The 25,262-nt window shown below is 31.8% G+C and overlaps 1 protein-coding gene across 4 annotated transcripts; it reads right to left on the bottom strand.

Moving 5' to 3' along the window:
- Positions 1-6,793: 6,793 nt before the first annotated feature.
- Positions 6,794-17,087, bottom strand: LOC120068424. Of its 4 annotated transcripts, XM_039020188.1 has the most exons (20): positions 16,971-17,087; positions 16,081-16,723; positions 15,007-15,204; positions 14,569-14,652; positions 13,907-13,966; positions 13,097-13,141; positions 12,595-12,794; positions 12,201-12,495; positions 11,893-12,002; positions 11,698-11,794; positions 11,422-11,601; positions 11,262-11,351; positions 10,705-10,767; positions 10,497-10,571; positions 9,665-9,715; positions 9,140-9,217; positions 8,262-8,396; positions 8,049-8,156; positions 7,872-7,937; positions 6,794-7,165 (listed from the first exon to the last, which is right to left on the bottom strand). In XM_039020188.1, exons 2-20 carry the CDS (start codon positions 16,432-16,434, stop codon positions 7,025-7,027), a joined length of 2,430 nt encoding a protein of 809 aa, XP_038876116.1. In that variant the 5' UTR covers positions 16,435-16,723; positions 16,971-17,087; the 3' UTR covers positions 6,794-7,024. The 4 variants fall into 4 exon arrangements, 3 of the variants coding, with proteins under 3 accessions (XP_038876116.1, XP_038876118.1, XP_038876117.1); XM_039020190.1 differs by lacking the exon at positions 13,097-13,141; XM_039020189.1 differs by having other exon boundaries at positions 16,081-17,073.
- Between the last annotated feature and the right edge of the window lie 8,175 nt (positions 17,088-25,262).

Here is a 25,262-nt window from a genome sequence, read left to right as displayed (position 1 = left end):
TTGTATTATTCTTTTCCAGAATGGCTAAACTAACCAAAACTACGTTTAAACATAATCACATGCCTAAATCAAATCCTACTAACTTATAATTAGGGTTTTTAAAAACAGAGTGGTTTTCAGCACATTCGAATGTCAATTGAGCTATACTCGATTTGAGTCTTATACGTATATTTTAAATAAGACTCAATTACACTTTTTTTTTTTTTTACATGCAACACAATTTAGTTTTTAAGCCCTTCTTATCGATCATTTCTTTTATAAAATATAGGTTTAAATTTTATTTTGGTTCCTAAACTTTGAACAATGTTCTATTTTGGTCCCTATATTTTAAAAAATATATGTTTTAGACTCCAAACTTCGAATATTGTTTATTTTGGTTCCTAAACTTTTTAAATTGTTTGTTTTAGTCCCTGAATATTTAAAAAGTGCTTCTTTTAGTCCTTGCTATATTAAGATTTTGTTAACTCTTTAACAACATGATTTATATTTTTGGATAATTAGGTTACCAAATAAGTTAGTTACGCTAAAAAAATTTAAAGTTTCAATTTTGAATTAGGTAGTAAAGCGGAAGAATTTAAAAAACATTTTAAGTTCAAAATTTTGGTATTTTGGTGTGTTAGTTGTTGACATTTTACTTCACCTTCATCTTGCTCAATACATCTAAAGCATAGTCATCCAAAAATATAAGCTCCTCCAAAATTCTATTGAAGAGTTAACATAATTTTAATAGTATGGACTAGAATAAACACATTTTTAAAAATTTAGGAACTAAAATGAACGTTTTTAAAAGTTTAAAGACTATAATAGATTAAGATTCAAAGTTTTGGGATTAAATTAGGATTTAAACAAAAATGCATATAAGAGAAGTTCAATCACATCACCTGTGGTTATAAACTTACCAAAACGATGATCTTTCCAATACCTACACAATTAAGAAAAGCTATTCCAAAATTTTGAAAATCGTTCCCTCCAAAAATGAAAATAAGAATCAACGATAAACTTCGAATGGGAAAACAAGGTAGATACATCGCTTAGACAAAAAAGAAAAGAAAAGTATATACATTGTAAATACCATAATTTATTTATTTATTTTTGTGTTTTACAACTATACGAGAAAATGTAAATATACATTGCATATGTATTATGTATTTTTTTTTTTACACTTGCAAAAAGGACAAAACAAGATATACAAATTAGGCCCATAGCCCACATGTTTTTTTTTTTTTTTGTTGCAAAAATAGAAAAAATAAAACCCAATCCATATATAAAAGATGTAAAATGTCGCAAATGCCCTCATTACTGATATAAACTTGATACCTTATTCATATACACCTAATGATATACTTGATAATAATGAGCTTGACTGATGTACTCAATATACTTGTCAATCATGCACTCGTTTATACTGTTGGTATCACTTAGACAAAAAAAAAAAAAAAAAAAAATCGAATATACATCGCAAATACCATGGTTTATTTATTTATTTATTTTGTGTTTTTACAACTATATTGGAATATGTAAATATACATTGTATATGTATTATGATTTTTTTTGGGGCACTCATAAAAAGGACACAACAAAATACATAAATTAGGCCCATAACCTACATGTTTGTTTGTTTGTTTTTGTTTTTGTTTTTTTGTTTTTTTTTGCAAAAATAGCAAAAACTGAAGGAACTCTAAATCAGAGTACTTACGAGTGGAAGCGAATCTTTCCAATTCATTGTGATAAAATTACCACATATACATTCAAACATACTAATATGCATTCATAATGCTAAAGAGATCAAGAGATCATACCAGTTGAAGATTTCTTCTTCACAGCGAGTCTAAAACCCAACCGTCTACCTCGAACAATCACTACTTGAACAGAAGGAAACGAAGATGACACCACCACTCAGAGCCCTCAATATTCTTGGAGTGAGAATCCAAAGTGTGGGGTTTGTTCGGATTTGATAGAGGGAAGAAGGAAGAGAGACCGTATACAACGATCAAGCAAGTGGGAGATGAGGTCGTCTATCGCATAAACAAGATACTTGATCGTTTAGGTGAAGTATACAGTAGTGTAGGAAAAAGTAAGCGATCGTCTAAACGATCGTGTAGGAGAAGAGTGAGCGATCGTCTATACGATTGTTTAGTAAATATCGGGAGCTAAACGATCGCTTAAGAAAAGATAAACAATCATTTAGTAAATAGCGCGCGAAGGTGTAATCGGTAAGCAAGCGCTTAGAAATATCATATATGTAAGCGATCGTGTAGGCACTATCATATAGGCACTGATTTTCTAAGCGATGACACACTCTTTTAACACAATGTCCGCGCATCTCATGCTTAACACACTATTAGCTATTTATGCATCTCAAAGTGATCTTTCAATACACTATTCCGTTATTAGAACAGAAGAGACGCCATCCCATTTCCTTTATAACCGTCTAATGAATGTGATCTCATCATATTCATAACATATAATATCATATATTAATTATAATATTTTCCTCTACTAGATATAAATCATATTTATATCCAATTTCTTCCAAATTAATGTATCTCATACATAAAGTTATCATATTATATTTAATTAACTCGTTCAATTATATCATATATAATCGATACTCCCTCTTGTCAATTTGAACATTTCAAATTGACCCAAAATTGACTCTCAACTTATATCCAAGCTACCTAGGGACCTTATGAACCTATGGCTCGAAGCTCCAACGTATGTGAATAGTTGACTAAACTTTTTAGTCATGATATCCATCATTCGTTAACTGCCAAACATTTCACTAAAGACCAACAGTTGAACTCTTATTGCCATAAATATATTTCTATGTCCATTGGATATAACCAATCATCAGTACGATACCTTTCACAGATGCTCGTATTGTAGGATTATATCAACAGCAGCGGAAAGCACAAGGATCATCTAAGCATTCAAATTCACTAATTTGACAATAATAAAGCATGCTTCTGCAGAAAAATGGTTTCAATACATACCTCTTGTAGAACTTCTACATCTTGTAGAACTTCTTCAAAAACTCATCTTCAGTTGCTATCTTTCCATATCTTGTTGTAGACCACACTCAAGATCTTCCCCATTATTCTCTTGGTGCTCTAGATTGAGTTTGTGGAACTCAAAACAAGCTTGAATCAAGGATGAAGGAGAAAGCTCACTGCAGCAACCTTGTTGAAGAACCATTCTTCAAACCGAATTTCTCTCAAAATTATGTAGATTGCATGCCCGATTTTCACTCCAATGCTTTCATTAATTGCAGATCAACATGCAAACAGAAGATTGCATGAAGTTGCACGCTCATGCTTGAAGAAGACAAGGCAAATGTTGCTTCATGTGTGAGCTACTTCAAAGATGATAATGGAAAAACCCATTTTTCCTTTTTGTGTTTTTGGTTTTCTTTCCTTTTTCAATTTTATCTAAAAAAACAAAATTTGATTTAAAAAATCTATTTTAATTTTTAAAATGAAAAAAGAAATTAATTTCATAAATTAATTATTAAATAAAACTTAATTAATTTAATATCAGATATTAAATTAATTTTAACACATATCCATCTTTATATATTTAAATCATATTTAAATATATAAATTATCCTATTCCGTTTAATTCTAAAATTAAACATAATTATATCTCATATAATTACTAATTCCCTTAACTCTAATTTGAACGTTTCAAATTAACTTATCACGCTATTCTAGAGCTAGTCCATTACGAGCTAGTAGGGGAACCTCACAGACCTATAGATCATGAGCTCCAACGATCCGAGATTAACTGGCTAAACTCATTAGACCAGATTAATCTCCATTCGTTAATTAATGGGTCATTCCACTAAAGCCCATAGTTGCACTCCCCTCACTGTAGATATATTATGTCCACATGATTTAACCATAATCAGCAAGTCGACCCTTCATAAGTTGTTCATAATAACGGTTGGGTCAAATATCTGTTTTACCCTCGAGATTACGTCTTATTCCTTAAGTTCCTACTGATCCTCTAATGAACAACTGGTTTGTGATCCAATCACCAAACCAAACTCTCTCAGCACAGTGAGAGTGTGGGGTCCCTTGTTCAAGACCTGGATTCAGTACTTGAGAGAACAACCTTTCTCCTATCCCTAAACCGGGTAGGTGTGAACTCCGTCTTGCACCCTATGTCCCCAGCTATCTATTCAGTCTTACCCCTGAAATAGGAGTCTTATTGAGCCGACACTGTTGAGCCAACCCTCAACTATGCAAATTTAAGGGCAATCTCGAATAAACAGGAGTTCATAGTTAGCTCAGGATTAAGATCGAGTTACCTAGGTCATTAAGGTGAAATAGTCAATCTTAAACAGTAAACAACATTATAAAGTAAGAGTGACTTATTTCTTGGTCCTGATCTTATGCAAACTCATTGCATAGGACGCCCCTACTCATGTCATAACATGTATGAATTAGGATCACATCGTATGTAGCACTACAACTCTTTGTAACAACTATAGGGTAGGTCGCATCCAATGGTGTTACCAGAATAAGGTACCCAACCTCATTCATGTACCATAGATAATTTTGACTATTTACTCGAACCCGATCCACTCTTATGTTTCCACATAAAGTTCAAGTACTCATACAATAGTCATGGGTCTTAATTTATTAGATTTAGACTTTCAAACAATTTATGAGATCCATAACAAGTATATTGATAATAGAAAATGTTTATCATTTTACAAACTACGAGTTTTTAGGACATAAAATCCAACAGTAATTACAGCATGCCAATTTACCGTTTTGCCCCTGTAATTACATATTCCTCTTTAAGTACCACTAATCCCTCTAATGAATAATACAACATAGTCCTACTGTGTGTGAACACCTCTCGGGCCAGGTTAGAAGCGTGCGTAGCACCAACATCTTGTTCAAGTCTCGGGATCAGCCCTTTAAGAGAGCAATCTATCTACTTACACCTGCTTTGGGGAAGAATGAACTCTATCTTATTTGAAGTTGAGTTCGCCAGTCCAAATCAGACGGATCCCAAAATGGTAGGTTTGAATCGGCGCTCTGTCCAACTGCACCTATGCAATCAAAGGACCGCCTCTCATGACAGGAATCCAATCACTCAGGTTTAGGGCATGTTACTTGGTCATCCTAGTGAAGTTGAAGTCTCAGTCATGAACGGAGTTATATGACAAGACTATTAACCACTTCGAGTCAGGTCTTATACGAAACTCCTTTGTATATGATGCCCTGCTCGCATGTCCACTACACGAATGATCAAGATCAAACATCTATGACAAGTCTAACAACATGTTGTAACAATTTTCAACAAAGCTGTGGCCAGCGTCCGTAGTGTTTACTAGGATAAGGTTTCCCTTCTATATCCATATACTACAGACTATTTTGGTTGTCACTTAAGACATGATCCACTTGTATGTCACTACATACATGCTTAAGTTACATAAAGACAACCCTATTGGTTTGTGGTAAAACAAAAAACATCTAAATGTGCAAAGTTAAGAAGTAAATATCATATATATTATATATCACAAGTGTTCATACAAAGTTATTTACAAACTACAGGACACGAGGCTTTAGGGTACAAACCCCAATAAAGACAAAGCCCCATTCACATATAAAAGATGTAAAATGTCGAAGATGTTCTTACTACTGATATAAACTTGATACACTATTCATATACACTTGATACATTTGATGATACACTTGATGATATACTTGATAATGATGAACTTGACTGATGTACTCAATATACTTGTCAATCATGCACTCATTTATATTGTTGATAAACTTGATATACTTGACTTATATACTTGATCATGATGTACTTGACTAATAAAATGCTTATAAATTTGTCAATCATTCACTTGTTTATACTGTTGATAAAATTGATACACTTGACTGATATATTGCCGATAAACTTGATAATGATGCACTTTTTTATAATGCTGATACACTTGACTGATATACTACTGATACACTTGATTGATATACTGTCGATAAACTTGATAATGAAGAGTTGTTATACTTTGTAATGATATATTTAGATTTTTTTTTATTAAAAAAACTGAGCTTCTTTGGCAATAGACCCCTCCCCCATCTCTCTTTTCTCTCTTTCACCAACCAACACTCCTCCACATCATCTACTGCCGACCACCGCTTCACCTCCTTGCCACTTACCTCCGTTGACTGCCGCAAATCCAATCGCCAATCGCCACGTTTTTCTCTTTCTCTATTTTTCTTTCTCCCAACATCTCTCTTTCACCAACTAGCACTCTCCACATCATCTCCGGTCAACCACCAATCCACCTCCCCGCCACAGGGCAAATATGAAATTAAAAATCATTAGAAATCCATATTTGATGTTTTACCATATTTGTAAAATATTAAATATGGGTGAATTTAGAGTGTTTCGGTGTATTTTCAATGTCACAGACTCTCTTGGTTATATAGAGCTAAAGTCTTGTAATGGTTATTTGCTAATTAATTTCTACATTAATTAAACTATTACTAACCATTACAAATTGTTGGAATTATTTCACTATCGGATTCAAACACATGTAGAAGTTCAAACACTTGGTACGAGTCAACCTCTATAAACATAGATTGCACATATCATGATTTATTTTTTCGTGTGTTTACGAATATACTAAAAAATGTAAATATACCTCACATATATTAGGAATAGTTTCTAATTATAATTAATCTTAAGATTTATTTTGATATCTTACTATAATATAATTCAAACAATAAAAGGACAAATAAAAATTGAAAAAGACAAATTAGCCCCATGAAATTTTGCTCGTTTATTAGAACAATCAGTATCTGCAACAACTTGTTTATTGTTGAATTGATGTAACCAACATTTACATGAATTTTTCACATCCTTACATATGTATATCCTCACTAAAAAACTTGGGATATTTTCAGTATTACTATTAATGTTATGTTACAAAACTGATTTGGCTAAAAACACTTCAGCAATCAGTAGTTATCCTCGTTAATGGCTCTAAAGAAAACCCTCAGGGTTTCTTCATCTGCACCTTGTGTACTTCTAGTTCTGTCATTGGAGTTGTTGAAACATTAACTTCACAGAAGCCATTTTCGAAGCTCGATAATCGAGAGTCCGAAAGAACACTGAAAAGCTGTGTATCTACTAATAGCTGCAAAGTTCACCAACCAAATCATCAGATCATTGCCACAGAATACCACATTTTCAATTCTTTGGCTTCAAATATCAAACAAATCTGCCAAACCGAGCCCAACTCAATTGGCATACTCGTGTGTAAAAACCACAAGGTATGTGGTCCGAATCCCTTTACCCCAATCGTACAAATCTTGAATATCCTAGGCTAAAACGATGCCCCAATGTTTTTCGGCCTCGGTTTCTCGCAAGATATTGAGAACTAGATTATAGCTGTTGCATCCAGCTCATTTCAGAATAGAGAATACAGAATGAAGCAGATTCCAATGCACATTGTTAGCTCCCAGTAAAGTAGAACTCATAAAGAATTAACAGGAACAATGACCAAAGCACAAATTTATTGTGCCACATAGCAATCAATATAGAGGCACCCATTTTGATTCAAGTTGGATTTCTTTAATTGATTTAGGCTATGTTTAGGAGCACAAAGAAAAAGTGAACCTTTTCTGGCCCAGCTGTTTGACCAAGAAATACTTTAAATGATTTTTGTTACTAAGCACTTTTTAAAAACAGAAAGAAAAAAAAAATCTACTTTTGCCACCTTTAGGAAGATCTTTTATTAACCTGACCCAATAGAAAGATAGTTGTAACATATTAAAAATATGATTCAGCTAAAGGTATATAATAGAAATGACTAAGAAATCAAGCTGAGAAGTGGAAATCACCTTAACAAATGGTCGGTCCTTAAAAGAAAAGGAATCAATAAAGCTATCCTTAAGAAGTAAAGAAACCTGAAATCATAAACATAAAGAGCTAAGTTTCATAGTTATCGGCCATGTCAGAGACTGGTTGATTATGGGACATTCGATACGGAAAGTAAAACAGAATGTAGATTCGCTGACCCTGTCGTTATTTGATTGGACACTAGTTATTGTATGAGATCTAAGATTTGAACACAATGACTCCATGTATTGCCTCATGACATTCAAAAACTGAGCGGCACATTCAGTCTGCAAATCAAAGTTACATCTGAGTGTTGAGTAGAAGCAGAAGGCATGGGAGTAGAAGAAAAATTAAATTGCCAAGTCTACTAGAATACAACAATCTATAATAACCTGAGATTCATTGCACCTATATACAGGATGCTTTTTGGCTATTGAACTTTTGTTAGCCAATTTAGCGTGGACGGGGCCTAGTTCGGAGGCTAGCTCTCTGTGTCGTGGAAGTGTTGGTAAGGTACATGTTTTAACCTGAATGAGCAAAAAATTGAATACCGACAATTCTATTATCTTGAAGGAGTAGGGAAACAAACCAAAACGGAAAATTTTATATTTGTTGGTAAAGCAACATCAGAAACCAAACCAACAAGGATTGTTTGAAAATCTGTTTAGGAAACAGTTTTTTGTGCCTTTGAAACTGTTTTCCATAACTATGTATTAAATCACCGATTGATCCAAAAGCATACGTTGATGGGTGAAGGTAAATTTAATATTATATTATCTAACACTCCCCTTCACTTGTGGGCTTAAAATATGCAGAAGACCCAAAAACCCAATAAGTGGAAATCAATATTAATTGGGGAGGAAATAATATTGTAAGGGTTTGAACATAGGGTCTCATAGACCACTTGCTCCAATACTATGTTAAATCACCGATTGACCTCAATATTTAAGCTGATGGATAAAGATAAATTTAATATTATATTATCTAACACTATGCTCAAATAAGTCATGAAGCTTAACAATTTTGACCATCTGGAGGATTTACGGCTAACATATTTTGTAAGTTTCCTTTGGTTTTAAGGCTTAACAAGTTGAGCTTGTTCTCATAATTGTGGGACCATCTCAGTTGGGTCATTGTTTAGTATAGCCTTTTTTTTCTGTTATTAAAATAATAAAAATAAAAACAAAGGAAGAATAAAAATGGTCTTTAGAACCTGATTCATACATAAATATAGTGGAAAAACAAAAGGATAGGCAAAATTCCAGCTAACCTGATCCTTAAGTACATCAACAACAACTAGATTAGACGTCTTCATCTTTACATCAGTTGGTCTATTTAGTGTACCAACCTGCAAAATTATCAAAAGGGGAAGCCGTCATTAAGAAATAATTTGGATTCATTAACAAAATTTGACTGATTTGCTCGAACTTCTAGATTAATGAACTTTCAATTTCATACTTAAATCTCACGATCATCTACAGAAAGGGCATCTAAATTTTAGGATCAATAAATTTAGGAAACAATACTTCTCAATGAAAAGTACTAATAAGAGAATTGCATGTTGTTATTTCCATTAAAATATATATATTTTTTCCATTAGAAGTACAAATCCGATTCCATTTAATAGATATTTAAACATACAGTTTATTGTATCAAGGTGATGTTTTGGTTTGAAATAAAATATTCCATTATTTTCGAAATGAACTGCCTCTAATCAGCTAGAAATAGGAGGCCCTAAAAGAAGTTTGAATTAAACGTCAGCAAGAATTTAGATAAAAGAAAATCAAAGACTCACAATAAAGGGAACGGGGGCATCAAGGAGATCATACATTCTTCCTGGTAGAACCTGAAAATTATCGAGATGAGCATAATTCATGCAAGTTCTAGTTTTCTATCAATCAAAACATAATAAAATAATAAACAAGTACTGCATTCCTCTTAGAAATTTGCAAGAACAGTGAAGCTTCAATTAAAATACTATCCATGCCCCTGTTTTTGAGTTTTAGAACTAGTACTATGAATGTGAACTATTACATAGGATGCATAAGAAAAAAGAGTATCAATTACTTCAGAATAGGCTTTCCAGAAATAACCACTGTGTTGCATGGAGAGGCAAACATAACTTACTCTTTTGCTTCAGAAAGTAATGTTTTTAAAAACATGAGACAACTAAAGTGCAATAACCCTCTAAGCCTTAAGCCGGAGATTTTTATATATATCGAAGAAGATAGTATTGTGCAAAATAAAAATAATGAAAATTCTAAGGCTTCAAGGCACAGAGGAGCACATGCCACATGCACTTCACTTCAAACCCTTGCGTGCATGTGTATTTGCCTAGGCTTGCTTTCAAAATACTGATTCAAACAGTGGTGGCAAGTTTCAAGTTACTTTTGACAACAAGAAGCAGAACGAATGGATTTACCAATCAAAAGACTTTCTTAATCTCAAATAAGCTTTTAAGTTTTAACTAAAAGAATTTCAATTCTCTAAATCAAGGTGAAATGATTAGGCCATTTTCATAACCATATAAAAATCTCTGATTTGTGAAAAGAATGCACTTGGTTGTTGTTATTAATGTTCAAGGTAGTTCAAATGAATAAAAATTGAAGATTGATCAATGAACTCACCGGAAGTAATAAACTTTGCCATTGGAAAGGACAAATCAAAGGAACAAAGGATAACACTGTAGCTGAAAGCAGACCCTGCATTAATTGATATACACAATGAAAATCAAATCAAATAAAAAGGTTTAAAGTAGTCAGAATAATGAAGAGTTAAATACAAAAAGTTAAGCATGAGAATATAAGTGAACCAAAAAAGAAAGGACTAATTTACCAGGTTTGGACACACTACTATCACTTGTTTTTCTAGCAAAATCCCTGCAACCAATTGCAAAACCTGAAAAGACACTGTGATCAGATTTATACACTCACTACCAAAGTATGGTATCAATTGCTTATTATACCTACCTGATTTAGAGGGGGGAAAAAAGGGGGAAAAAAAAACTCACGTTCATGAAAGAAGAATATGCAAAAGCTTGCAATAAATATACTTCAACCAAAATTGAGAAGCACTTCTGTTTTTATTTTTAGTTGTCAAGAAGCTGTGGATCTCTATTGCTTCAAGTTCCAAATAAAGAAATCTTTATGAGAAATAACTATTGCGGGGAAAACTCACGTCATATGGTTAAAACATTGTAAAAATGAAGTGACAACGAAGCATTTTATGAGTAGGGAAAATGAGAGAACAATATAAACTGACAAAACCATCTACTTGAGTAAGTTAATTGAATTAACGGAAATCTACAAGGGAGTTGCAAGAATTCATTCTGAAATTAATATAAGAGCAAAATTTTTTGACCTGCAGAATCAAGTGAAAAGCATTGTGCTCACAGTTTCAAGAGAGAGAGCTCGGCATAAAGTGGCCGTTGTCCATATTGACAGAGCAAGAGTTTCTTCAGCTGTAGCCAACTTTGCTTTGACCTATCAAATATTTCACTCCTTAAAGTGACGTGAAACACACCCTAAGAACAATGAGCAACAAGAGAAATACCTCAACAGGGTTCAATAAGTCTAGATAACTTTCACAAAATCCAAGTGATGCAATGGCAGGTCTTCTATATTGAATAGATTGCAAATGTTCTAGAGGTTGAAATAGTAATTCACATCCCCTTTCAGGAACAGGAAGAGAATGATATCCGCAGACTATTTGCAGCACATCATACTTATTCTCCTATCATAATAAAACCATTAAGCAAATGATTAGATCAATGATAATATAGAAAGAAATTAGTCATTGAAGGAAAATTAGCAATCAAAATTAACTAACCCTAGCCCATTCCATTATCGAGTCATCACCAAATTCCTTTTCGCAATTTGGAAAAAGATCATCATCTTCATCTTCTGAAACCATACTTCTAGCTGGACTGCCATATGATTTGATATCACTGAAATTGGTACTGGGCCAAAGGTGTCTAGTATTAACAATATATAAGCATATTAGATATCAGGGTAAATCCACCACCTGAATAAGGATTCAGAACTCCCCAGGCGCTCTAATGGGCGATGCCTTGATGAGAAAGACATCTCTGAGCAGAGGTGACCACTCTCGCAACTTCCATTAGTTCTTTCCATCTAGTCAAAAAATTGAAAACAGTTATAGCCTCAGCAATCACCAAATGATACATATATAAGGAACCATACACACCCTACTATTAATTGACATCTCTTAGAAGTGTTCTTACAATAGAATACATTGGTACGATGAGAATTTTCTTGCAGGCTCAAAACATTGTAAAGGAAATTTTAATCGATCATTTTGGTTTTCCTTACTTGACTCACTTCTGAAGCATCACTGGCTGTACCACTTTCAGGGGATCGAGGTTCGCACGTCTTCACTGAAGAGTTTAAGATCTCACCATCAGATATAATTCCTGCAGCAGCAGCAGTAAGGGCCACTGCACAGTGGATAGGTATTGCTGACGTCATCCAATCACTGGAGGAATTCCTTTCAGGAGAGTCAACATTCTCATTATGATTCGACTTTGACACTGATGGCACATAATCAATGAGAGAAATTTCACTAATAAACTGAGTTACTCGATTCAAACGTTCCTGGGCTATAATACTGCAGACCATAACAAAAAAGGTTGAGTTATTTAGATCCCAAAAGGTTTGTTCTATCATGAATCTGAGTGTAGCTCAGAGAAAAAAAATTACAAATGACCTGTTCAACATCTCAAAGTGTAACTCAAAGAAAGGTACTCTTGTTAACAGACAATAGCAGCGAGGTGCAGAAACCAAAAAACGGCTGCTTACTCCAGGAGAATGAGAAACAGAAGTTGAGATTCCTAGGAGACCAGGTGGCCTCTGAACAATTTCTTGCACGTGTAAGCATACACCATAAAGAGTCGAATTGTTGGCAACCTGAAGGAAAAGAAAGTAGCTTCAGCCACCTTTCCATTTCTTCTACAAACTAAACATATGGAAGTGAGTAAAAAGATAAAAGAAACTTCCAAGTAGTAATTCTTGACTACACATCTTATCATAGACTTGTAAACTCCTCAACCATAAATAAAAAGGTGTGTGAATCTTGTATTACTCATGACTCACGGTCTTGCATTAAAAGCCAAGGCCATCAAAGAAAAATCTAAAATAAAACGTCCATAGGTTGACTTAGACACATATCTGGTGACAAAATGAGCTGAAGAAGCAATCACGAAATTTACCTTAAGGGAAAAAATAAATGCCAAATCATCTCTTTTCAAATGTGCCTGTGACAATAGAAGAGGCTAGCATCATTTGATTTTTGGAAACTAAACGGTAAATTAAATGCTTACTAATAAATGAAGTATGATACATTTACTGATCAAAGGAGGATAAAATATCCTCAACTAGGAAGGAAAAGAAAGGGAAAAACTTTGCCAACAGCCTTTCTTTTTCCTCTCTGAATCAATGGTTAATAATATCCTAATTTCAAGGGTGGCAACAGTCTAGCGAATCCATCCTCCAAATTCCGATTTCCAAAGGTTTTTTTTCCTTTCATCTTTTTATAATAAAACATACTCTATTACTGCTTAGAGCTACAAACGAAGTAAACTCAGAGGACTGCTACCACAAGGGACTTTATAATAAATAACCCGGTTATCATGAATTTTAAATGTGGTTCCATTTGCATATATATGTGTTTAAGTGTTGATTCACTTGGACAGATTACGAACTTACAAACAGCTACCATTCTGAGCAGAATGATAAAGGTTAAAATATATATTAACATATGCTGCCATATATGAAAAGGATAATGCAGAAGATGATTTTAAAATATTCATCCAACACAAAAGACCCAGTCAACTGTTCAAATGTTACCCATCTAACTTTAGGTTATGAAAATAAAACTGGTTGTCATTTTCTTAGCGTTGATATCTTACAAATATAATTCCATGTTCAGAGGATAAATCTTGTCTAGAACCAGAGAGAAATCTAGATGGAGTAATCGCAAAGTCGGCATCACAAAATACATTAATATTGGTACCAGATACCTGACCATAAACAATTTCATTCAGATCACTGAGTGATGGAGTCCTCTCCATCAATTGTGCCTGCATTATTAGAGTCAATGTGTGAAATTATGTTCTAGCGGTAAAGATACATTACCTGAAAATAGAACAAACTAAAACAACCAAGTCTATAGTAAACATCTAAGGCCATTATGATTCGTAAGATGACATCATTGAGAAGTTAAAAGCACCATAAATGTAAACTACTAACTAATGCACAATAATCCACAAAATAAGCAGCGACAAAGATGATAACTTAATGAAACCATTAATTTATTTCAATAAATAATTGTCATCAAATACTATTTTCCCATTCAAGAATTTCATCAATGATATAAATCCCCAAAGGAAAAATTATCATAACCCACATCTGCAACACACCACAACAATAGTTTATTCACATTTAACAATTGATTGGTGAACAAATAGCTTATTTCATATTCAAACGTTGATCAACATATAAATGACATGGAGCATGTTGGTGATAGAGAGGTCAAATTTGACACTTGCAAATATACTCAATCTGGTTTCCTAGATTTTGATTTACACAAATGGATAAAAGAAAAGCAATATCATAAATAATGGATAATAGTCAACCAGCCTAACCTTCCTTAACACATCATGGCTGATGGATAATAGCTCACCTTAACACCTGCAGGAAAACAAAAGGCAGACAAATCCTTCATCCGCATTGGCAGCCTCTTCCCAGGTGGATACTTAAAAAGTATCTGTTGATGCAAGCACAACCGCAATTTCATCAATATGTAAACAACAAATGCAAGAACGCAATAGTTGACTAACTTGTCAACTGCATTGCTTTAGGAAGATGCCAAGAATAAACATGAAACGAGATATCAGACCCAATTAGTCTGCAAGATCTTCATCCCAAATTTTATGCAAGTAAATTTCTTAAGCAAACTAAACTATCGGTAGGCATAAACATAACCTAAAAGAAGCATCTCAAATATCTATCCTTCATAGAAATAACAAAGGCACGAAGAATTAACTCACTACATATTGGATCATTCTACAATACAAATATTAGAGTTCTAACAAACTACTGATCCAGATAAAGAGTTAACCTGAGGTTCCAGCAGGGGAACTGATGGCCCTCTATGCTCTACCATTTTGGCATCTATCATCTCAGAATTTTTCCTTTGTAACTCCCATTTTTTCCTTTTAGCAAATGCATCCTCCACAATCTCAAGGTTAGTATCCGGATGGAGCCCAGCAATAATGAAGTGTTCAAAGAGAGAGGTGGGCTCCTGGTATACATGGTCCTATAAAATAGGAACATATTAAAATTCAGTGTAGCAAATCTTTTTCTTCCTATCTAACTATGGTAGATACATTTAGCTCAACAAAACCTGATCAGCCAAGCTCATTGAAATTAAAAAGACCATGCAATTATCCGACACTGTTGTTTTATATCACAAAATATGCCTGCTGGAGCACCAGTTCTCCTTGTCCACATAAAACTGGATAGTTATACATTTCTTATCTTATGAGTTTCATCTCAAACCAAACTACCAACTCATTTTGTTCTACTTAACTGTAACAACATCAAACACGAAAAGTTATTCAATGAAACCGCCACGTAGTTGCTTCGCCATAACCGTGAGATATGTATTCGACAATATACATGTCTCCTAATAAACATGGGATATAAATTCGAGATACTCTTGCAATTTCTCTCTAATAGATCCAATGGTGCAAAGCTGCCACATTGTGGCAGTCTCCTCTGAGTAATTTACTGTCAAACACCCAATTTAACTCTAATCCAAACTAATCATATTCGTACATGGATATAAGGAAATTCCATAAACAACAAAAAAGCAGAACAGCCAGTAAGTCCAATATATTTTCATGTCTAACTAATTTACAGACTAATACAAGCCATGTGGATATAGGAAATATTTGAGAGCATTGAAAAACTACAGTCCAAGAGGAGCCTAATTTCTGAAATAAGGCAGGATATTGCATCAGTATAATATAACATAAACCAGAGGCCAGAGAACCTCATATGCAAAACGTGCATTCAAAAACACAATCACTTTTTCTGTTTCAAAAAAACAAACATATCCAGCTTTTGTTTGGAAACCTGGAACAAACCCAAGTTGTAGAAAGAATACAGAAATATGGAGTCAATTAGATACCAGAGATTTGGAGTGAAACTGATACCACTGACGTTTTTGATTTGCCAAGATCTCAGGATCGAAACTATAGAAGGCATAATCTTCATCCCGCGTATCTCTCCCCCATCCCCAAGCTTTCTGCATATGGGATTTCAACCTCTGGAAACTGTTGGTTCTTCTGTGTTTGGCGCTTAGAACTTCACTTCGAGCACGTCGATGTCCAATTCCCATTTCCTGTAACCCGGTTCCACCATGATAGACGCTATTTAGAGCTTCACCAGCCACCCTAAACGCCTCCTCCGAGAATTGTTGCAACACCCAGATTGGCGACGGAGGCCGCTCGTCCGCCAATTCACCATCTTCCTTAATCTCCATTCTCAAAAAATCAATTCATCTTTTACGCTCATTGCACCAATTTATCATCGTTCAACACCTCTCCCCATCATCACATTCTCAATCTCCCACTGATTTCAGAGACATACAATTATAAAAAACAACCATACCCACATTTAAAGAAGAAAAAGAAAACCCAATTGTACAATCAAACACGTTTATCCCTCGATTTAACCAAACCCCAAGTCGCAAATAAGCTGAAACATCCCCAAAAATCCACCCCTACTCCATCATGACGTGAATGTTTCCATGCAGAAAACCCACGAATCCCCTGATAGCAAAATGAATGAAAACAGAGAACAGAATGCAAAAATTGTTAAGGGGGGAAAGAAAAACACATACAAGAAGCTAAAGGGGGTGGAATGAGAGAAGCAAATCAAGCATTTTATGAATCCGGTGGATTTGCAGAAGTGAAAACGATGATTGATAACATGAAAATGGAAGAAATGGGAAAGAAAATGCAGAGAAAGAAGGAAGAGAAATCAAAGGGAAAAAATGGTGGCAATGGCAGACATCACCTGATGAATGAATGAATGTTAAGTTAGGAAGTTGGTGCTGAGAGATGGAAAATGAAATTCAGCAAAAATAGGAAACAGAGAAAGGAAGTTTTATGTTAAGAGAGAGAGCGCACCTTCAGGTTCTAAACATTTATATATATATATATATAATCCTATTGGAATTCTCCCATTAATATTTTAATTATTTTTCATAATCAAAACTAATTTAGATTTTAAGCATCAATGTCAGATTCACACCTTTTAAATTAATTGATTTACTGATATTTTGTTGACTTTTTTCCTTTTTCTTTTTTTACATTTTGTCGATATTTTTACCGTATATGAAAAATATTGATGCAAATAATTATGACAATGCTAAAATGAAGGGAAATTTATTTTAAATCATAAAATTGTTGAAAATATTTATAAATAATAATAAAATATGACAGTGATGGACTACTATTTATATCAACACAGATAGTCTATTCTATTCTAATATGAAATTTTGCTATATTTATAAATATTTTGATTCACTTTCTTATGTTTGAAAACAATCTAAAATAAACTTGGTTCAATTGATTAAAGTATTATAATTAATTGAATTTTATATCTTATAATCAATTAATTTTAAAAATTTCTAACAAGTTAAGATCCATTAGACACAAAGTTGGAAGTTGGAGAACTTTTTCAAAGTCTTTAAACATTTTCAAAAATTCATGGATCAACATAGATACAAATTTTAAAGTTGAATAACAATATTTGTAATTTAACTAAAACTTTCGTATCTAGCTATTAAATAATTTGTATATTTTCACATAGATAAAAACAAAAAAAAAAGTAATTAAGGGAAAAAATCTTAACCTTCACCTTCGTAGAATGGGTTTTTTTTTTTTTTTTTTAAATAATTGAGATGATTGTTAGTGCATTAGTGTTTATTACAAAACTATGCGGAAATAATAAGTTGTTTTAAAGTGATTTTCTTTTATACAACTAATACAATAAAATAATTAAATATCTAACTTTTAAGTTCAATAAAACAAATTTTATATGGATTGAATTAGGTTCATCTCTATAATTTATAGAACTTAAAATCCATATAGTCAAACACAACATCAAAACATGTGTAAAAACTTTTTTAAAAAATTGCTATTTGGCACATTAAATGATAAATAGTGATATTAAATGAGAAGTAAATAGTAATGACTTTTCCAAAAAACAGAGAATGATGAAACAATAATTATAAATGATTTTAGTGTATGAGAAATAATGGTATTAAAAAAAAGTATAAGAAATAATAATGGAGAAATAATTAATTAATGTTTTTGTAAATTTAGAGTGGGATCCAAAGGAAACAGTGTTAACTTCCAATAAGAGAGAAAAGAGGTTTGATTTTACTTTGTTTTTGGATTGTGAGAAAACCGACGTGTCGTTTTGATGAAAGACTACAATTTCTACCTGTCGGAAATTCTGGGCCCACGTGGCCCCCACTTTCCAAAAGGCTTTTCAGTTTTTCGCCGTTGATTTTGGCGCGGCCGTTACGGTTCGATGTCCACCGTTGGATCTCCACTTCTCCAGGTGGGAATCCGCTGTTTCCAAGACTATTGCAATCGTTTCTTATTTCACACGTCATCTCCAAGCAATTATTGTTTTTTTTCCCAACTGGTTTATGTGAAGTAAATTTGGTAAATTATATTAATAAACTCAAAATTCATTTCATGCATCTCAAAGTATATGATGTTACATTTTTGTCCACGTGCTTGAGATTTTCATGGACATTTTTCACGACTAAGAAGTACAGATATTTCTAATTGTGTTGAAAATCGATATCAGATATGGATAGATATGAATATCTCTAAATACGTATCTAATACGTGATTTGATATATAATTTTTTTTATTAATTTTTAATTTTAAGATACGTGTATCTGCTTCTAAATACATGAATTGAGAGTTGGGTCATTTTTTTCCTCAAATTTAAGTCCAACCCTCAACCTATTTTATTTAAAAGTCCACTTCAATCTAACAATCTAGAACAAAATAGATTGAAATTGATAAAAACAATAAATAATCAAAACATAAAAGGTTTTTTTCTTAAAAAACTCGAAACATATTTAAATCTTCATTCTTTTCTTCTTTTTCACTATCTAAATCATGATTCACACCTCCTTCATCCTCAACTTCATTCTTCAATCTTTTATTGTTGTATCGTATCTATATCCTATATCCGTATCCTATTAGCATAAATTCTTAATATCTATATTGAGTAGATAAACGCTAGGATGATAGCTTCAAGACGATGATAGATAACTATGGTCTTCTCAACCAAAACTCCGAATGAGGGGATCTCTTTAGATGAGATTAAAGAAAAACTGAGTGCTTATTGTTTTGGTATATTGGGTATCATAGCCCTAAGGTCTCTTTATATACTAGTTCAATTAGGGTTCCCATTAAACCCCAATTAACTAGGAATAGACTTCTACCCATTCAGTCCATACTAATCTAGGGCCTTAATTATAATTAAATCACATAATAGGGTCCAATCTAATAAAATAACCCAATAAAATAAATTATTAATTCACAGCCCATACATTAATTAAACATATTATTATTTAAATATGTCTAACATATCGTATCTGTGCTTCTTAGTCCAAGAGATGAATTAACATTTTTATTATTTGTAAAAAGAGTTCATGAAATATGAGAAATATACAATAATATGTCGTTAATGTGAATATAATATAAATAAGGAAGGTTTTAACTCGTTTAAAAAAGTATAAAATGTTTATTAATTAATTTACATAATTTTCTTTAAAAATATCTATTAACATCGACATATTCATCAAAGTGACACGTTGACATTTTAAACTAGGTTTCAAAATTTGGTTCAGAAAACTACTCAAAATGAAATAAATAAGTTTCAAACCTTCTTTATTTCTTTTCTTTTCTTTTTACAATGAAATTTAAACAAAAACCATTACTTCTACCGTCAAATTTGAAAAGCTAAAATTTTTAAAAAGAATATAAAACCTATTTTCGAACAAACAATTGAAATATCATTATAAAATTGAAGAGCACAACAAGAATAAGAATATGAAAAATGTAATATAATAATAAATAAATAAATAAAAACTAAAATTATAAAATAAAATAACTAAAACATAAAATAACCAAAATTATGAAATTGGATATATGAAAATTAGTGGAAGTGGAATTCTCACCAATGTAGGTTTGTTCTTAAGATCCACCAAATGCCACAAGGCGAAGTGACAAGTAGGATGTGGACTTACATAAACACCAAACATGAATAACTACATGACACATGGATAACATGAATGGTGACACATGATATTTGGGACAATAAGCAATAGACATCTATTTTTTTATTATGATATTCATAATACTCCCCTTTCGATGCCCATATATATATATGAAATATGTCTCGTTAAAACCTTACTAATAAAAACTCAATGGGAAAAACCCTAATGAATGAAAAAGAGTACATATTTCATATAATACATACTCCTAAAAAAATACAATATATTTACTTCCCCTCATGAAAACATCACTTAAGATCTCTAAGTCGCCACATTCCAATATCGTGCACCAATTTTTCAAAAGTTGCGGTTGGTAGTACATTTGTAAATAAGTCTGTCAGGCTATCCTTCAAACAAATTTGTTGTACACTGGTAGTCGTCATTTTCTTCAAGATCATGAGTGTAGAAAAGCTTCGATGAAATATGCTTTGTTCTTTCTCCTTTAATATATCATCTTTTGATCTGGGTTATGCAAGCTGTGTTGTCTTCGTATAATATTGTTGGAAGATTTCTATTAGAAGCCAAGTTACACATTTCACGAATATGTTGAGTCATTGACCTTAGCCATACACATTATTGACTAGCCTCGCCAATTGCAAAAATTTCAGCATGATTTGAGGAGGTGACCGTTATAGTCTGTTTCACCAATGGTCATGATATAGCAGTTCCTCCACATGTGAACAGATAACATATTTGAGATCTAGCTTTGTATGGATCAGATAAATATCCAGAATCTGCATAACCAACTAGATCAAAAATTGATTTATTTGAATAAAACAAACTCATGTCGATTGTTCATCGGAGATAACGGAGTATATGCTTAATTCCGTTCCAATGTTCTTTTGTAGGAGAAGAACTATATCTAATTAATAAATTTACTGAAAATGCAATATTTGGTCTTGTATTATTAGCAAAATACATAAGTGCACAAATTGTACTAAGATATGGTACTTCATGACCAAGAAGTTTTTCATTATCTTCTCGAGGTCGAAATATATCTTTCTTTATATCCAATGAACGGGCTTCCATTGGAATATTTAATAGATGTGCTTTGTCCATATAAAATCTTTTCAAAATTTTTCATGTATAAGTTGTCTGATGAAATATTCCATCTACTAAATGCTTAATTTGTAAACCAAAGCAAGATTTTGTTTGTCTGATGTCTTTCACCTCAAATTCTTTTTTAAGATATTCTATTGCCTTTGAAATCTCTTCAAGAGTTCCAATTATATTCAAGTCATCAACATATACAGTTATAATAGCAAATCCTTATTGTGATTTCTTTATAAAAACACACGAACATATTGGATTATTTTGATATCCTTCTTTCAATAAATATCCACTCGGGCAATTGTACCATATTTGTCCTGATTGTTTCAATCCATATAGTGATCTCTGTAACTTTACTGAATACCATTCTCGAGAATTTGATGTATATGTTTCAGGTACCTTAAATTCTTATGGGATTCTCTTATAAATATCATTATCAAGAGATCCATATAAATATGTTGTGGTTACATCCATAATATACATATCCAGACTTTTATACACAATCAAGCCAATTAAATATCTTAATGTAATTGCATCCACCACCGGAGAATACGTCTCCTCAAAATTAATACCAGGTCTTTGTGAAAAACATTGTGCAACTATTCTTGCTTTATATCTTGTGACCTCACTATTTTCATTTATTTTCCTCACAAATATCTATTTGTATCCCACAGACTTAACACCTTCTGGTGTTCAAACTACATGTCAAAAAATCCAATATTTTGAAAGTGAGTTTAATTCTGTCTTGATTACTTATTTCCACTGAAACCAATCTTTTCTATGTCGACATTCTTCAACAGATTTTGGTTCAAAATCCTCATTTTCAGAAATAATATCAAGAGCAACATTATACACAAAAATATTGTCAATGATTACATTAGTTCGATTCCATCTTTTTCCTGTCATGACATAGTTTTTGAAATTTTATTATTATCTTTAGGTATTTTACCTTCCTCACTAGTCATGTCGATGATTTTTTTATGGGTATTTACATCCTCAACCTAGTCTTTTTCACTATTAATTATTTTTCGTTTTCGAGAATTTTTATCTTTGGAACCCACTAGTCTACCATGCTTCTGGTGTGTTCCAGACTCATTTGTGACAATTTGTTGTATTGAGATATCAATTTTTTATGGAACATTTGCAATTGGTATATGTGACTTAGTTACTTTCTTTGCATCTATAAATCCATCTAGTAATTTGCTATATTTTGCAAATGAATTATTTTCTGAACTTCAAGTTCACATTGATCTATATGGGATGTAAATGAGACAATAAAGATGCATTCCATGTAATTTTTTTCCCAACTTCTTAATTCCTCTTCCTAATGTTGGAAAATTTGTCTCATTAAAATGACAATTAGCAAATTGTGTAGTAAATACATCACTCGTCAGGGGCTCAAGATATTTAATAATTTATGGGGAATCATATCTAACATATATTCATAACCTCCTTTCAGAACCCATCTTAGTGAGTTGTGGTGGAGCAATTGAAACATATACTGCACATCCAAAAATTCTCAGATGGGAAATATTTGGCTCATGACCATAAGCTAATAATAATGGTGAGTACTTATAATAAACTACTGGCCTAATGCGTACAAGTGACGCTGCATGCAAAATAGCATGTTCCCATACAGATGAAAGAATCTTATCTCTCAAAAGTAATGGTCTTGCAACTAATTGTAAACGTTTTATAGATAATTCTGTTAAATCATTTTGTGTATGAACATAAGCTACAGGATGTTCAACACTTATCATAATTGACATACAATAATGATCAAAAGCTTGGGATGTCAATTCACCGGCATTATTAAGACAAATGGTCTTAATTGTATCATCAAGAAAATGTGCTCTTTAAGTAATTTTGCAAATGCAAGATTTCGACTTGATAATAAGCACACGGATATGAAAAATATAATATAATAATATTTTTATATAATAATAATAAATAAATAATAACTAAAATTATAAAATAAAATAACTAAAACATAAAATAACCAAAATCAAGAAATTTGATAATATGAAAATTAGTGGAAGTGGAATTCTCATCAATGTAGGTATGTTTTTCAGATATACCAAATGCTACTATTTATAGACAAAGTGACAAATAAGATGTGGACTTACGTGAACACAAAACATGAATAACTACATGACATATGAACAATATAAACGGTGACATATGGGCTTTAGGACACTAAGCAATGTGCATCTATTTTCTATTATAATATTCATAATAAAAATATATATTTTTTTCTTTTAGAAGAAAACAACCTTAAGGTTATAATAAAAAAGTTTGGGCAAATTAAAAAAACAACCCTAAAGTATGGTAGTAGTTATAATTATATCCTTAGACCTTCAATTTTAAAAATTAAGCCCTTAAACTCATATAAGTGTTAAAATTGGACCTTCATACTTACATAATTGCATAAATTTGAGGGCTTAATTTTTATCATTTATAGGTTCAATTTATACCATTATTATAAGTTCGATGGTCCAATTTTAATAGTTTTTAGAAATTTGGAGATCAAATTTTTGCAACTGAAAATTTGAGGGTGTAATTATAGTTACTGCCATACGCGAGGGGTGGTTTTTGAAATTTCCCAAAAATCTTTATAATACGTGATAACAAGGAAGAAAAGATATTTGTAATTAATAGAATTGCTTTAAATATTATCCCATAAAATTTATTGAAAGCATTTTTAATGTAATATTTTTTAAAAATGCCCACATATTAAAAAGTTTTTCAAATTAACTCCAACTTCGAGGTTCATAGTATAAATATTATGTCAGTTGAGCTATGATCATTTTGACGAGCTTTATTATTAAACAACAAAAACCTAATAAATATAAAATTAAAAAATTAGAATATAATGAACTTAAAAAATTAAAAAACCTATTATAGGTTAGGAGAATGTCAATCTATACTCTTAATTTTGGAAGTAGTATAAATTAAAATTGAACTAATATTTTAAATAATGAACTTTTTTAAATATATTAACTTACATCCCTTCTAGATTTCATTCAAAAAAAATATCGTGTGAAGCATATAAATTATGTCATAATTAAATTTCTAAATTTTAATAAGTGTTTTAAATTAGGCTTCGTTATTATTATTTTTGAAAATCATCCATATATCAATTTCCACATGTGTGTTGGTTTATTGGAATATCGATTTTAAAAAGAAAAAAAAAAAAGACAATTAGCATTGATGCATAGACGATTCTCAACTCAAGTTTTAACTGAAAATTTAAATTGATTCACTTGGAAAATTTTAGGGGTTTAATTATTAATACAAACTTAAGTATCACATGATGTTTTTCCAAACAAAACGTTATGAAGAGCGTAAAAGTGCATTTACAAAAATTCAATGTCTAAATAATTGAAACAATTATTAATTTAGGGTTTAAATTAATACAATTATTTACAAATTTTTTATTATTACTATTATGAAAAATATCCATTTATATCCTTAAACTTCAAAAGTCGTATTAATTTAAACTTGAACCAATACAATTTAAATCCCAAAGTTTTGTAAGTGTATCAATTTACACCCTCCATTATATTCTCTTATAATGGAGGGTGTAAATTAAACCTTGAATTAATTTAGACTCTTATTCAAATTTTCCTTTGAGAATTGTCTATATATACATTTTACTCTAATCCTTCCTTTGGTAAAACTGATATTTGAAGAAATTTGCACACGTAGGATGATTTTCAAAACTAATTACAATGAAGGATTTAAACTAACTGATTTAAGAAATTAGGAGTTTAACTTACTCAAATTATAAGCTTCACATGATATTGGTTGAACGAAAAAATTTGAAAGAGATTATGAATTGATACGCTTACAAAATTTAAAATTCAAATGGATATAATTATTAATTTAATTATTTAATAAATACAACCCGAAAATTTAGAGATATAAATTGATATTGGTTCTCTGAATAT

Source organism: Benincasa hispida, chromosome 12, assembly GCF_009727055.1.
Source record: "Benincasa hispida cultivar B227 chromosome 12, ASM972705v1, whole genome shotgun sequence".
NCBI classification, from domain to species: Eukaryota; Viridiplantae; Streptophyta; class Magnoliopsida; order Cucurbitales; family Cucurbitaceae; genus Benincasa; species Benincasa hispida.
The sequence above is the reverse complement of the archived record's forward strand: the minus strand, read 5'-3'. Positions and strand labels throughout refer to the sequence as shown.